The sequence below is a fragment of the Fundulus heteroclitus genome, chromosome 6, assembly GCF_011125445.2.
Source record: "Fundulus heteroclitus isolate FHET01 chromosome 6, MU-UCD_Fhet_4.1, whole genome shotgun sequence".
NCBI classification, from domain to species: Eukaryota; Metazoa; Chordata; class Actinopteri; order Cyprinodontiformes; family Fundulidae; genus Fundulus; species Fundulus heteroclitus.
Genome location: NC_046366.1, coordinates 5,364,049 through 5,377,878, shown reverse-complemented (window position 1 = coordinate 5,377,878; position 13,830 = coordinate 5,364,049). Strand labels below are relative to the sequence as shown.

The following is a 13,830-nucleotide window of genomic DNA, read 5'->3' as shown; positions in this document are numbered from 1 at the left end:
ATCCCGCCACGGGGACGCACATGTGTTACATATTAGATGACAAGTGTGTATTAAAGGTCAATGGCCTAACAAGTGCGCCGCGGGCCCTCGCCATCAACAAGGGGGAGCGTCGCCCCCAGGGAGAAGCCCACCCTCGCCCACATCGCTCTCTGCCTCGCCTCCCTCTCTTCCAGCCTCCTCTGTCCTCCTCCCCATCCAATCTGCCTCCGCTGGACCGTGGCCAGCTTGATCCCTCATCAGTTCTGGTGTCAGCAAGTAAATCAATGCAGCGGCGGGCCGCACCGAGAGTCCCAGTGGGCTCCCACACAGAGACGAGCAGGCCCCTCGCTTTCCCAGACCAGAGCCCGTTACTCAAAGCTCAGGGGTTAACTAATGTTTGTCCTCTGAGGATAAACATGAAGGGCAGATCATCAGATGGGTTTAAATGAGCTGGAAGACATGCCAGCCATTTGTTTTTCTACAGGTTGCTGTTGGCATGAATGTAGCCTCCTGCTTTTTTTATTAGTTTTTTTCCCCATGTTTTATTTATTTTTTGCTGGAATTTATGCAAAAAAACTGGTACATAAAGTGAATGCCTCAAAAACAGATATAGCTTTGAAAATACAACGTGCACCCAATTTATTAAGGCTACTTCAAAATAACAGTTTTGAATTGGGGTAATTTTGCAGCGGCACACTCCGAAATATTGTTATTCTACCATGTGAAGCGTAAACACAGCAATTATTGATGATCCAAAAGTTAAAAAGTTAAATTAAAAAAGAAAACTGTACTGCTAGATAGATAGATTAGATAGATTAACTTTATTGTCCCAAAGGAAATTTGATTTGGGTTACAGACTCTGGCTGCTACATAGTCCAAACTATGTGTCACACTGCATTCACACATAACACTACTAGCATTTTGGTGATGCAAACATAATTAGAGTTTATTGATACTGTCAGAATATGTGTTATTTTTTATCTCCCGATTTGTTTTTTCAGTGGCAGCAATATAGAAATCGTTCAGCACTGTCCATCGCTGAACATTTGTGTGCCGGGCATTTAACACAACAAATTTTAGAGGCAACTTGCTAGCCAACAAGAAACCTTAATCACACTTAAGATAAAAAGCTTTTAGCCTAACACTGACACTTAACGACAGCGCCGGTGATTTGTTTCATGTACCATAAAGCATATTACCTACAGTTCAAATTTAAAGCAAAACCACTTTAAAAGTTTAAAAGCAGTTAAAATCTTTTAAATTGGATCAAATCTGGAATTATCGTCAAGAAATTTTAAGATTTCTACTCTGCATGAGAAGGTAAGCGCTCTTCAGGGCCCCCTGCAGGTTACCCTGGGCAGGGGCCCAGTGCCTTTCTGCCTTGGGCTGGCTCTGGTGCCTGTTTGCAATAATCTACGTTGGTGTCTTCTCTCCTGTTTGTACCATCAGACTGCAGTAAAGGCATCAGCATCTTTGACATTTTTATGTCGTAATTCTCCCATTTACAGTCAGCATTTACTGTCCTCTCATTTTAAAAGCTAATAAACCAGATGGATGAGCGCTCAGAAAGGGATTTTATAAAGCAATCTGAAGGGTGTACGTGCGTCTGTGTGTTTTGGGCGTTTTTTTTTTTTTTTTTTTTTTTCTTTTCATATCAGCAGGAGTGATCTTTCAGATTTTTCTGCTCCCTCTGTATGTCTTCATATCGAGTCAAACCATTATTTGCTGACCTGTAAAAGCAGATTCAAGCAGCCCTGAAGAGAGACTGAATTAGGTCAGCTCAACTTGTTCAAAGAGCTGCTCCTCAAGCATCAAACAGAGGATCACAATCAACTCTAACCACTGTGATTCACTCCAGAGAGACACGCATTCCGGTGCATAGGAAGCTTTTAGGCATTGGCTCGTATCAGATTCTCACAGTATGATCATCTTTATCACAAATACAATGGGTTGACAGCAATTATTGCTATACTTTTGCTAAAATGCTGTTTATAGCCTGTTATTAATACACATCATTTATTTCAATTATTCCTTTTAGTGTTCTGCTGTTGATAGAGTAACACAAAAGTATAACAAGTGTATATCAGCTGGATAATTAGTTGGAGTATCCACTCAGACAGCCGGCCTGCAGTCAGCTGCTTTATGGGCATGCTGCTAGTCGCTTTTAGGTTTCAGTGTTGGCTTGATAAGGCGGGTGTTGCACAGTCATATTCAATGCCTTCTGAAAACAGAAACCTTTAAGCAGTTATTACTGTAAACATTCTGCATTCAAATGTTTTTTATTGGTCTGATATAATCTTCTAATCTTAAATGACACATTTTAATCAATACAGTGCACATCACATACCGAGTGAAGCTACTGAAATAACGGAACTTTTCAGTAATATTCTCATTTATTTGATATGTCTGTAGTGTCCATGATTGTTTTTGTGCAACCAAAAATAATTCCTGTTTGTAACGAAGGAAGAGAAGTAGGCTTCTTTCAGGAATCTCACAGGCAGTGTGCAGCAGTGAGGGGCATGGGCGATTCTAGATGGGGGCCAACAGGGGCCAGCGCCCCCGTAGAACTAGTCCTGGTCCCCGTTATTGCCCTTGTACTTAAAGACATAATACCAAATCCACTTCTTATTATATGTGCTGGTACAGAAACCGTAACTTATCGGACCCTTGGACCAACTTCATTTCTTACCTTTACAGTTTTGTTTTAACAAAACTCTCTGGCACTTTCTCTGGTACGAGACAGTGCCCTGCTGCAAGTCTCGAGTACCCTGCATTCACTGGGTTAGTGAGCCTAAGAATGAGTGACATCATTTTTGAGTTGTTGATGGTGAAATTGGATCACAGTTACGTTGATTCTAAAGTCCTGATGCATTTGTACACTTTACATGACATGTGTGAGTTGAGGCGTTCGTGTCCAAAGAATCCACCAGAGTTTGGCTTGTCTGGTGATCATATTTGTGCAACAGTGTAAAATGTGAAGGGAAGTGATGTGGGAGCGCTATACTCTGGTGGCATCTTTTCTCTCGATTGCCTTTCAATCTTCCATTTAAAATAAAAGGCTGATATCACATTCTTTACTTTGGGTGATGGGGGTATTCACGTTTAGCTTCTACACCTTGGCTATTTGGGGTCTGTAAAACAAAAAAAGTAAAAAAAAAAAAAATTAAAATGTGCATTTGTCTTTCCTGTATGCAAGGAAAAACTCAAGGAGCTGTCTTTCAGCCAGTTGACTGGCAGTGTGTAGCAACAGGTTGGCGGAGGGGGAGGGACACTATATACCGTTTATACGGTTTGAAACAGCTCAGTTCAGTTTCTGTGCTATTACAGGGACTTTAAATCGGTGCAGAATTTGGTGCTTTTTAAAAAACCTTGACCCAACATTCCTGCCCATGCCTAAAAGCTTGATGTTTTTTGTCCATTCACTGCTGCAGAATTAATCACCACCGATCAATGAAGATAATCTTGATGATATTTGTCTGTTAATATTTCATGTGTTTGCTGGCTGGCTCCAAGTGTCAGTGCTTTATAAGGGATGCCTCCCCTTTCATCATGCCCCCTCGCTCACAAAGTGAATAAAACATCAGCATGCATGAGCTCCCCAAGCACTTGGAGAATACAGAGTTGTGTGGCATTTTGGCTCCAGCAGGCGATCAAAAAAAAAAAAAGAAAAACATTAAATGCCACTGGTGGTGATGCTCTAAAGTTCCCACCACTGCATTGTTTTCTTACCCCAGGAGGCGAATGACTCCACCTCTGCTGCAGTTTTATGAGTGAGGTGGAGAGAAGAGAGGGGGGGGGGGGAATCTGGATTTGAGTTGTAGCAGCTCTGCCTATCTCAGGGGTGTTGTAAATTTAACAGGAAAGGGGGAGAACTGTGGAACAAATGGGATCTTTTTCAACCTTAACTGGTCTCTGGGAATTAGTGAGTCGACACGCTTTGGAGAGGAGAGTTACTGGCTAACGGAAACCCTTTTTTTCCTCCCATTTCAGTGTTTTACGGCGGCACATGAGCCGGGAGTCAGCTTTAAGCCCGAGGATAGGCATCATTATCCTCTCTTGTGTTGGCTGCAAGGTTTTAACAGCTTTTATGATTCTGTAAGTCTGTGGAAATGGGCCACATTTTGGTACATTTTCCTAAACACCATCAAATAAGTTCTGCTTAAGATGAAAGGACATTTTTTTTGAATAAATATGGATTTCTTGAATGATTAATTGCACCTTAGAGAAAATAGGTGTGGAAATTTTATTTTTTAGCATTAAACCTCCGGCTATACGGCATCCCTTTGATGTGCAACAAAATCAGGTCAACAAAAAAATTAGCTCAACAAAAGCTGATTGTTAACTACCATGATGAATCGCGTTTTTACACACAGTACAAGATACGATTGATAATAGGAATAATATCAGCACACCTACCATTAATGGTTGTGTTTGTTAAACTGTGTGTAGCTACTCTGATACACGCTTGTGTTAAACAATTAGAAAAAAAAAGTCTTTGGAAAGGATCAACACAGCAAAAACTTAAATACCTAAAATTATAGAGGTTTAAAAACGATTCTGTTTTCGTAATTTAGTTGTTTTAATAGTTGAATGAATATGAAAATATACCTCACCAGCAGTAGATATGTCACTTAGCATCTGCACTTTGAGGAAACCGAGACTAGCTTGAAAGCTAATGGCTAGCTAAACTCAGACTGATGCCGAATGACAAAGGCAAACTTCTGCTTTTAAAAAGTTTTTTCTGGCACTTGTGTTCTTTAGTGATCAGTAATTTGACGGGAAAGAAGTGGGAGAATCAAGGGGAAAACGTAAGGCGTGAGAATCGAACCATCAAACATCAAAGACTGTAGCCTCCGCCACTATCAACTGAGCCAGCCATCGCCAGCCTCTACTTTTTCGTACCATACTGCTTTATTCAATTGCATTTACACACCTCTAAATCACACTGACCTTTGCCTTGGAAGAGTATTTACATAGTGGTCTACAGTTTTCTACCATGTTATGTGTATGGTTTCTTGACTTTCCTATTTGAAAAAGAATATAGTTAGTATATATGGACGTCTCTTTAAAATGATCTGTAGACTATGCTGTAAATATCCGTCTATAGAAATGTGAGGGTGATTTGCAGGTTTAAAATAATCTTTGCATTAATTCTATTGTTTTTAGATGGCAGTGGCTTTTGCCTCTTTCCTGCTCTGACTCACTGTTAGCTCAGAAACTAATGACTGTTTCACTGAACTGAAGCCATTAAAATCATCTGCAGGCAAGATATTTACTGGTGAAAAACCTCTTAAAGTCCACATCACAATCTCTTTACCTTCACCTGTCTTTTTTTCTCTTCTTTGCCACTGTTTTTACCATTATCATATTTTACTCCTTTTTTTCTACTTTTCTAAAAAGGTGTTTTTGGTCCCACCTAAAGGTTTCAAATCATCAAACATTTTTTTTTACAATAATCAACAACAATAACCTCACCAAACACAAAATGCAGAAAAATGCAATACATACAAAATGTAATTTTCAAATGCTGATTTCATTTATCCAGGGGAAACAAGAAATCTAAATCAACCTGAATATAGAAAAGTAATTAGCCCCTAACACTAATAATTGGTTGCTCCATCCTGGGTAGCAATAATTACCATTAAGCACTTGTAATAACTGACAATGTATCCTTAACATATCTGTGGAGGAGTTTTAGCCAATTTACATAATTTTAATTCAGCCACATTTGACAGTTTTTAAGCATAAACAACCTGTTTGAAGTCACACAACAGCTTTCCAAACATCGCTGAGCCCGGACTTTGACTATGCCACTCCAAAAGCGTCAATTTTGATATTGTTTCTTGGCCATTCAGAGGTGGACTTGCTTTTGTTCAGCTCAGCTCTTTTGCTACATCTTGGGAGCAGCTGGACTACAGCTATTGCTGCGTGCAACATTTTTCTTCCATCCTAAAAAGCTGAAATCAAGGACATTCCGGGGACAGCTTTTGCTGGGTGCAGGTTGTCCAAAACAGGGACTATCCCCAGAAAACAGGGCCATGTTATCACCCAAGCATGCAAGCCAACGCACACTTGAAATCTGCCTTAATACGCTAACAATAACGGTGGACTTCGGAATTGTGGTAGTATTTTAGACACTTTTTGTTGGTTTTCATCCTGTTCTTCTTCCTTCTTTACTTGTGTGGCAGTGTTACAGCACCACTTACTGGCGTGGCATAGGCATTACAATACCTATTACGGCTCCTCCAGCTTCAGACTTTTTTGTGTATTATATTCTGGCATTTGGCTCCATGTAGATGTAGATTTAATCAGAGGTAATAAAAATACTCATATTCTTTACTTTGGTAAAAGTAGCACAGATCCTCGTGTAAACATTCAAATCCGAATCTACTTTAGATTTGTGGGTACAAACAAGAAATTTGACTTTGAATTTTAATTCTTGCATCCTGTAAAAAAATAATAATTTGATGAAAGTAAAAGTACTGATTGAACTCCTAATACTAAAAAGGTATGGATTCTGAAATGTTCTTAAGAACAACATGGAAAAAAAGGGTGTGTGGGGGGTGTTCCATTATATAAAATAACTTTTAATAACTGCAAAACAAAAACGTTCTAGGCACTCAAAATAGGATAGTTTTCCTCTTTTGCTCACAACCTACCCTAAAATACATTTTTAGCTATAAGTTTTTTTTTCTTTAGATTTGACTAGTGCCAGAACCTCCTGTTTTTTGGTTGGCACAAAACACATCATCTTTGCCATGTATCATACAGGGCCTTCAACATGGAAGAGTTCTTTTTGGGCTACTAGTAAAAACTAAATAGATGCTAAATAAACTAACTAAATGCTAAGCTAATAAATGGCTAACCTGAAAATCGATAGAAAGTACACAAAGCTCACCATTTTTAATCTCCAACTCGCTACGATGGCACAAGGCGGAGCTGATTTTATACTCCACAGCGGCAGAGCTGCTGGCATATCAGTTTCTCCAAATGACGTCACAAAAACTTTTGAACCAATAGCAATATTGATTCGAAATTCAATGCAAGACCACCGTTTAACCCTAGGAGGGCACCACACTATTGGTTTTAGACACAAAAGGAGGATTTAAACAAATTTGCAGTAAATTGTCAAAATAATCCCCAGGAAATATGTAGACAGCACTATGAAACAACAATGTTAACAGATTTGGGGGCGAGTTACCCTTTAAGTACATTAGCAAGGTATTTGTACTTTGTTATTTCCCAACTCAGCGATTAATAGACATATTCCTACGCTGGACGTCTTTTTTTTTTGGACTATTTGCTGGTCCCCCAGTTATTCTCCCAGAATTCATCTAACTTTTTTCTTGTATTAAAACTTCAAACTATGTTCTACAGCCACATGGCCTTGAATATAGTCAGCAGGATGTGGCCCTGTTCGCATGGGGTCTTGAACAGAGCTTTTAAAAGCGGCAGTGGAATCAGCCCCAAGCCTGTGCATGTGTGCGCTGTGAAATGAAGCCTGCTTAAAGAAGCAGCAGCTCAGACCTTTGGTTAGCTGAGGGTGACTGATTCTGCCTCTGTTCCCTCAAGGCACCTGGGAGAGATAAGGGAACAGTGGGGGCTGTAGCACCAGATCGCCCACTCAGGGGACATGGATGCACAGCTCGCCAGCGTCCCTGCTCAGGAGTCCTCGCTCAGCTGTGCGCCGCAGAGGGCCCAGTGTGGCCAAGCAAAGACAACAGGCGCTGATTTCGCTGATTAGTTCCTCCTCCCTGGCTCAAGTCGTGCTAATCAGTAAAACAACCTTGTTCACAGGCATTTATTTGGGTTTAACAACTGAGGTTATTAGCTGCTGTCGCTCATTCCCCTCTGCAGGCAAGCATGAAGGAATGAAAAGGCTTTTAAAGCAGAGCAACAGCACTTAATGTAAATGTAGGTTTGCTTTGTGAATAAATATTACTTATTAATCATCCTGCTGGGGGGGAAAAAAAGGAATTTTTATTGTTAACAACAATGGAAGGAGACACTCTTTTGAAATTAAAGGATTTTTACTTTTCCAGCATAATATTCCAGCCTCCCTCTTGCCCTTTTTCTGCTCAGAATGCTTTTGATCTGTTCACAGAAAAAAACAGTTTGACTTCAAATCACAATCCATCCCCCCCCACATTATCTGCAATTAAATCTGCCACAAGGTTATGTTATTATTGACTATTCCATGATCCATCTTTAGTGGGGGTTCATAGTAATAATAGTAATGTTATTCATTAAATTGTGTGCCATTTTCCTAGAGAAAAATGGGTTTTCTGAGCTCTACCTGTCCTTATAGAAATATGAAGCAAATATCTTCATGTTGGCTGCATGACCCAGCGATTATTGATGGTAGCTGAGGCATCACAAGGCATTAATTACTCATATGAGTGACATGAGCAGTTCAGAGTGGCGAACAGTGGGGATTCACGATACGCGGCGCAGTAAATCATCATGAGTCATTAGAATCAGCAAAGATTTATCTCCTTCCCTGGTGCGTTCAGCCCCGTGAGGAGCCATTTGCTGAGAAATACCTTCACATTTTCTCAACTGTTTGCTTTTCATTTTAAAACCGGTTGTACGTTTTTATCTAATTGTCTTACCAATGGGAAATATAACAGGCTGATGGTGTTTTGAATTTGAACAATTAACGGTACAGCCCGTTTTAGCTGCGCTCTGGCAGAGCTAACCTTTTGGCCTATCAGATAAGACTCCAACAAAACAAGCCTGAGTGTGTGGTTGTGACAAAATAAGAAAAACGTTTATTAAATATGTTCTATATGAAGCACCACAATTTTAACACGTGCCATGCAGCCTTCAGAGCTGTTTCATCAGAAAAAAGCTTTGAAATATTATTTTAATATCACATATAGGTAAGGTCACCATACATCACATTAAGCCGTAGGGTTTAATCTGATGACCATTCCTCCGGAAAGTCAGGCAGAATGATGTTGGATGATAAAGCCTGACTCAAGTCTCTGCTTTAATTCACCCCAGAGGTGTTCTGTCCGGGTACTAGGTGGACAGTCATCCATGTCTTAATGGATCTCAGTTTTGTGCACATATTTGAACAAATTATCAAAATGTATTTCATAATTTGATAATGTAATTAGAATTTGTTTCACTTGAGTCTAACTCAATCAGGACTAGGCCTGGGCTAATCCAAAACAATGACTATGCACATATAGATGTCATTATGTGTGTACTTACCTGTTTACATTTACATATGACAAGTGACAGCTGCACTTAAATAGGACAACTGATCATTCTATTAAGGATAAAGGTGGTGGAATCGAAAAAGCTTATGTTCTTCATATTTCCTCTCGGATACATTATGTACACACACACTTTCTCTCGTGGGCGCGCGCACAAACACACACACGCAGAGATCAATCTTGTCTTTAAGTTTACTCTAAGGCAAAAAGTGTTTGAAGACACAGGTCACTGAAACATCTCAGTAAGTCATATCTTCCTATAGACAGTGCAGATGGAACACAGAAGTGAAACGGTGACAGGAAAAACCCCAGCGTCCTTTTTTGAAGAACTGAGTGAAGAAATAATGAAGAAATAAACCATACATGGCAAGCGAATAAAACTTTTGGTGATAGGTTGCACTTTAACTTTGACATACAAGATGCAGAAGTAAAACTGAAGTTGGCACATACAAGTTCAAGGCTGAAGCTAAATACAGCTTTAACTGGCCTGTACTTTTGCTGAATGATGAAAAATATGTTATGCAAAAGAAATTTTCCACTTCAATACCTGACCCTAACCTAAACCTAATGGACACCATAGTGCAAAACCTAACCCCTAGCCCAGAATAAAAGTGAAGACTGACAAAAGGTCCTCACTTTATGTCAAAGTCCTCACTTTACTAGTAAAATAAGTAAAAAGTGTTCTTGCCCAGCTGCAACTACAAGAACACATGTGTGCACACACACACACGTGCGCGCTCACACACTAATATATTGGGCGCACATATTCAAAATAAGGGCTGGAATTTAATTTAATTCAGCCAATTTAATGAGCGGGTCAGATTTCCAGTGTTTCTGCCACAGTAACAGTTCAAAAGCTAATTCTAGTCTTCCAATCTTTATATTTATGTGTTTGTCTTTTCCCTCTTGCTTTGGTTTGTGTCTTGTCAGATAATTAACGGTTCTAAAGAACAAAAACTTAAAATAGAAATGAGCTCATAAAGCTCTTCCCGCAGTTTATTCAAAGCTTCATATCTCAACTATAATAACTGGTTACTGCTGGAACCCCAATCTAAAAACAAATATGAATAAAATCTTAGAAAATGAAACCAACAAAAATAAGTTATCAACATTTTTTCAGAAATCTCAAACACACAAGACCGTTTTATAAGTTTTTGCACACGCCTCATCTAAGGGAAGTCAGGAAACTGTCTGCCACGCACACATGCATGCATGCCACCCCATTGTAAGTACAACATGCATGAGGAGGATATGTGCAATTCATTTCTATCCATTGTTCATTGTTTAAAGTCTACTCTTAATACTTTTGTTTCTGCCATATTTATTTATTTATCATTTATTTATGCAGTTGCCTGTTCAACCTCATTTGTTACTGTTCATAACTTTCTCTATAAGTCTCATCTACAACTTGTTTATAACCGTCCATACCACATTAATGAAGACTCTTCAAACTTATTGTTGTTTAATCTATAACTTATCTTTACTTACTTTTTAATGGTTTGGTTTTCGTTCATTTTATTTCTCGGGTCAGGGAAACAACACAATTCTAGTGTAATGCCGACAACAGAGTGCAATGACAAATGGCATCAGTTGTTCCTGATTTTTAGAGCTAGGAAAATGTTAACGTGAGTTTAATACTTAGCTTTTTGCAGCCACACGTTTGAGTTTAATTAGTCATACAAACAGAAATCCAGTCTATATGACCAAGTCGCTGTGTCATGAAGCAAAGAAAACCTATGGTGATTACCACAGTGAGACAGCCCCTACTGTAAAGGCCGCCATATCTGGATAGGAGCTATTTGTCAAACAGATCCTATCAGTACCAAACCGAGGCTAACGAGTCTTTGTATTCTAACTAAAGTCTGCCACCAGAACAGAGCCGCAGTTCCTAGAAGGAGTTCCTCTGCTGCTCCGCACAGAGCATGTTATTTATTTTAGCCCTCTCACACCCCTCCTCCTTCACCGTTATCAACAACTTGGAAGCAAATGGTGCACAGCAGGCGCCATGTCATTGAGTCTCCACGAAGAACGTGTAATTGTTTCACTGATTATGTGTTAACAACAACAGAGCAATGGGAGCCAGCGTGGCTGCAGCCATAAACGGGGTTCGTTCCTCCGAGGTGCGATGAAGTGACCGTAACACCCACCCAGGTGGTCCCTGAGTGAACACTGTTTCTGATCTGGGCCCCTCCCCCGGCTCTCCGAGCCAGGCCAAGACGGTTGAAGGAAACGCCCGTTAACGCAGATCTGACTGATATCAGCTGAGAGACGACCTATTTTTATGATTTCGTTATCCGTCAATCCCTCGCCCTTTAACACCCCCCCCCCCAATGGGGCTGAGATTCCTAAAGCTTATGAGAGCTCTCTCAATCACTCAGTTAATGGAAGCGTTCTCTCAAGGCATCCAGGAGGATGCTTTGTTCTGAGATCCACAGATGACGAAGGACGGAGCAGTGAGTGCCAGGCATGCACACACACTGCTGCACACACTGGCTTAATTAGTCTGCATCACAGATCCGCTGTAATTGTCAGCCCTTTCAAAAACTGAGCACACGTGGGCGGAGGTTATGATAGAGAGGGAGAGCAGGCCTTACCTGCTTCCTTTGTCTTTCACGGGGAACTTGTGTGTGGTCTTTAATGCTGTGCAACAATTTTTTTTTTCCCTGCTCACACCATTTAACTTGAGCTCCTGTTCCTCCCTCCTACTCTTCATTTGCAGAAACCCTCATGGACAGTCGGTGGGCTACCACAGAGCTGGCTTGGACCACGTTTCCAGAGAGCGGGGTGAGTTGGTGTGCTTATGCGGTGAATTTGCTTTGTGCATTGTGTGTTTTTCTTTCTCTTCCAGCAGCATTTGTTCCATTTGCTTGTTAATAGAGCCCAATCTGCCTTGAACAGCAAGCCTCCTGCTGTTTTATATCTTTGTTTTTGCAAAGAATGTTTACTTTCTTGAACAGTAAAAAGCACACGGTGACATTGTGTGAAATGAACGCGAGATTTCAGTGCGTACATCATCTGAAATCCGTACAAAGTGCAGAGTTTGCATGCGAGGCTGGACTCTGGGTCATGAAGTGATTAAAAATCGAGAGTCAAGGAAAATCCCTATAATATGTGATGACTAATCGGTCCGCTGTACCTTCCATCTCTCCCCAGGAAAGAGGGCCTGTCAACCTGAAGGCATGTGTCTTTTATAATGCGGGCCCAGGAGCGCATTAAAGGCAGAAATTAAAGTTTTTTAGTTGATACCCCCTGTAGGAATTGCGAGAAAATAAAACAACATGAATTTGACCCCAGGGCTAACAGCCTGACAGACCTCCCCCACACCCGGCCGGTGTAATTTGTCTTCGCTACGTGAGCGCAAAGTCAGTCAATGGAAATGCCTGGTTACCATGGAAACCATCTCCGCCAGCTCCCTCTTTTTTTCCCCCACGCTCCCCCTTTACACGGGCCGGCTCTGAATGTCCTGGCATCCATGAAGTCATATGTCAGCGCTGGCGAGGCGGCCCGTTCGTTCAGGGGCCGGCAATTATCATATTTGTCAGGTAGCGCGTCAACGTGTTGCCGGTGATTTATGACGTCTGATGCTGACTCTTTGGGCTCATCGTTTGGGGATAAATTGCCCGGCAGCCTAGAGACGTGAGATGAGTTATGCATTATTTTCCTCCAGTTGAAATAATCAATTTCTGGGGCGGTCATTTGTTATGGAAATGAAGCATTCAGTTGAACTGGGAACTGAGTGGGGAAAAAAAAGGAAACATTGACTTCTCACAAGGTTATTTCCTAATGGACTGAATTTATTGACCAGTGCACTCCGTATAATATGGCTTCTAACTTTACTTAGTATATACAAACAATACTATTAAATACAGATATAGTGCTTTGCAAAAGTATTCCCCCACCTCTAAATTAGTTGCCATGGACCTACATAAAAAATCTGGAAACTGGTGTGCGTTTGTATCAAGCTCCTAATTCAATACTTTGCAGAAGAAACTCTTAGTGCAATTCCCGCTGCAGGTCTTTATAGGCTCTGCACATCTAGAGACTTTGGCAATTCTCTTTAGCAAACTAGCTGAAGCTCAGTCAAATTCAGTGGAGAGCATCTTTGAATATCAGTTTTGTCTAGTCGAAGATTCTAGTCAATGTCCTGACTTTGACTAGGCCATTCAAAGTGTCAAGTTGTGTGGGACCTCTAACAGGTTTTCTTTCTTTATGGCCCTATGTTTGGCTATTCCTGTCTTCCCATCAGCTCTGGGCAGCTTCCCTGTCCCTGCTGAAGAAAAGCCTCCCCACAGCATAATGCTGCCACCACCATGTGTCAGTATAGAATTTGTGTGTTCACGGTGTTAATTTTCAAACATGTTTGGTATTTAGGCAAACCGCAAACAGGACCCTTTAAGGCGTTCTTCCAAAAATTGCTTTTTTTCTGCCACTTTTCTAAGGACGCAAAATTTCCACAAGTGCAGAAATATTACTGTTGGCAGATTCTTCCACCAGATCTCTGTTTTTCTGCAGCTCCTCCAGTTACCATTGGAGTCAAAGCTGCTTCTCTGATTAAGGCTGTTTTAACCTGACCGTTCAGTTTGGATGGACAGCCATGTCTTGGTGGATTTGTAGCTCTCGTTCCGTT

The 13,830-nt window shown here is 40.8% G+C and overlaps 1 protein-coding gene across 3 annotated transcripts in view; it reads left to right on the top strand.

The window, feature by feature from the left end:
* ephb3a (eph receptor B3a) overlaps positions 1-13,830 on the top strand; it is a 55,131-nt gene that overhangs the window by 1,065 nt on the left and 40,236 nt on the right. For all 3 annotated transcript variants that reach the window (XM_012860915.3, XM_012860916.3, XM_036137914.1), the window contains exon 2: positions 11,923-11,987. In XM_012860915.3, coding sequence (XP_012716369.2) covers positions 11,923-11,987 — 65 coding nt within the window. The remainder of the gene's footprint in view (positions 1-11,922; positions 11,988-13,830) is intronic.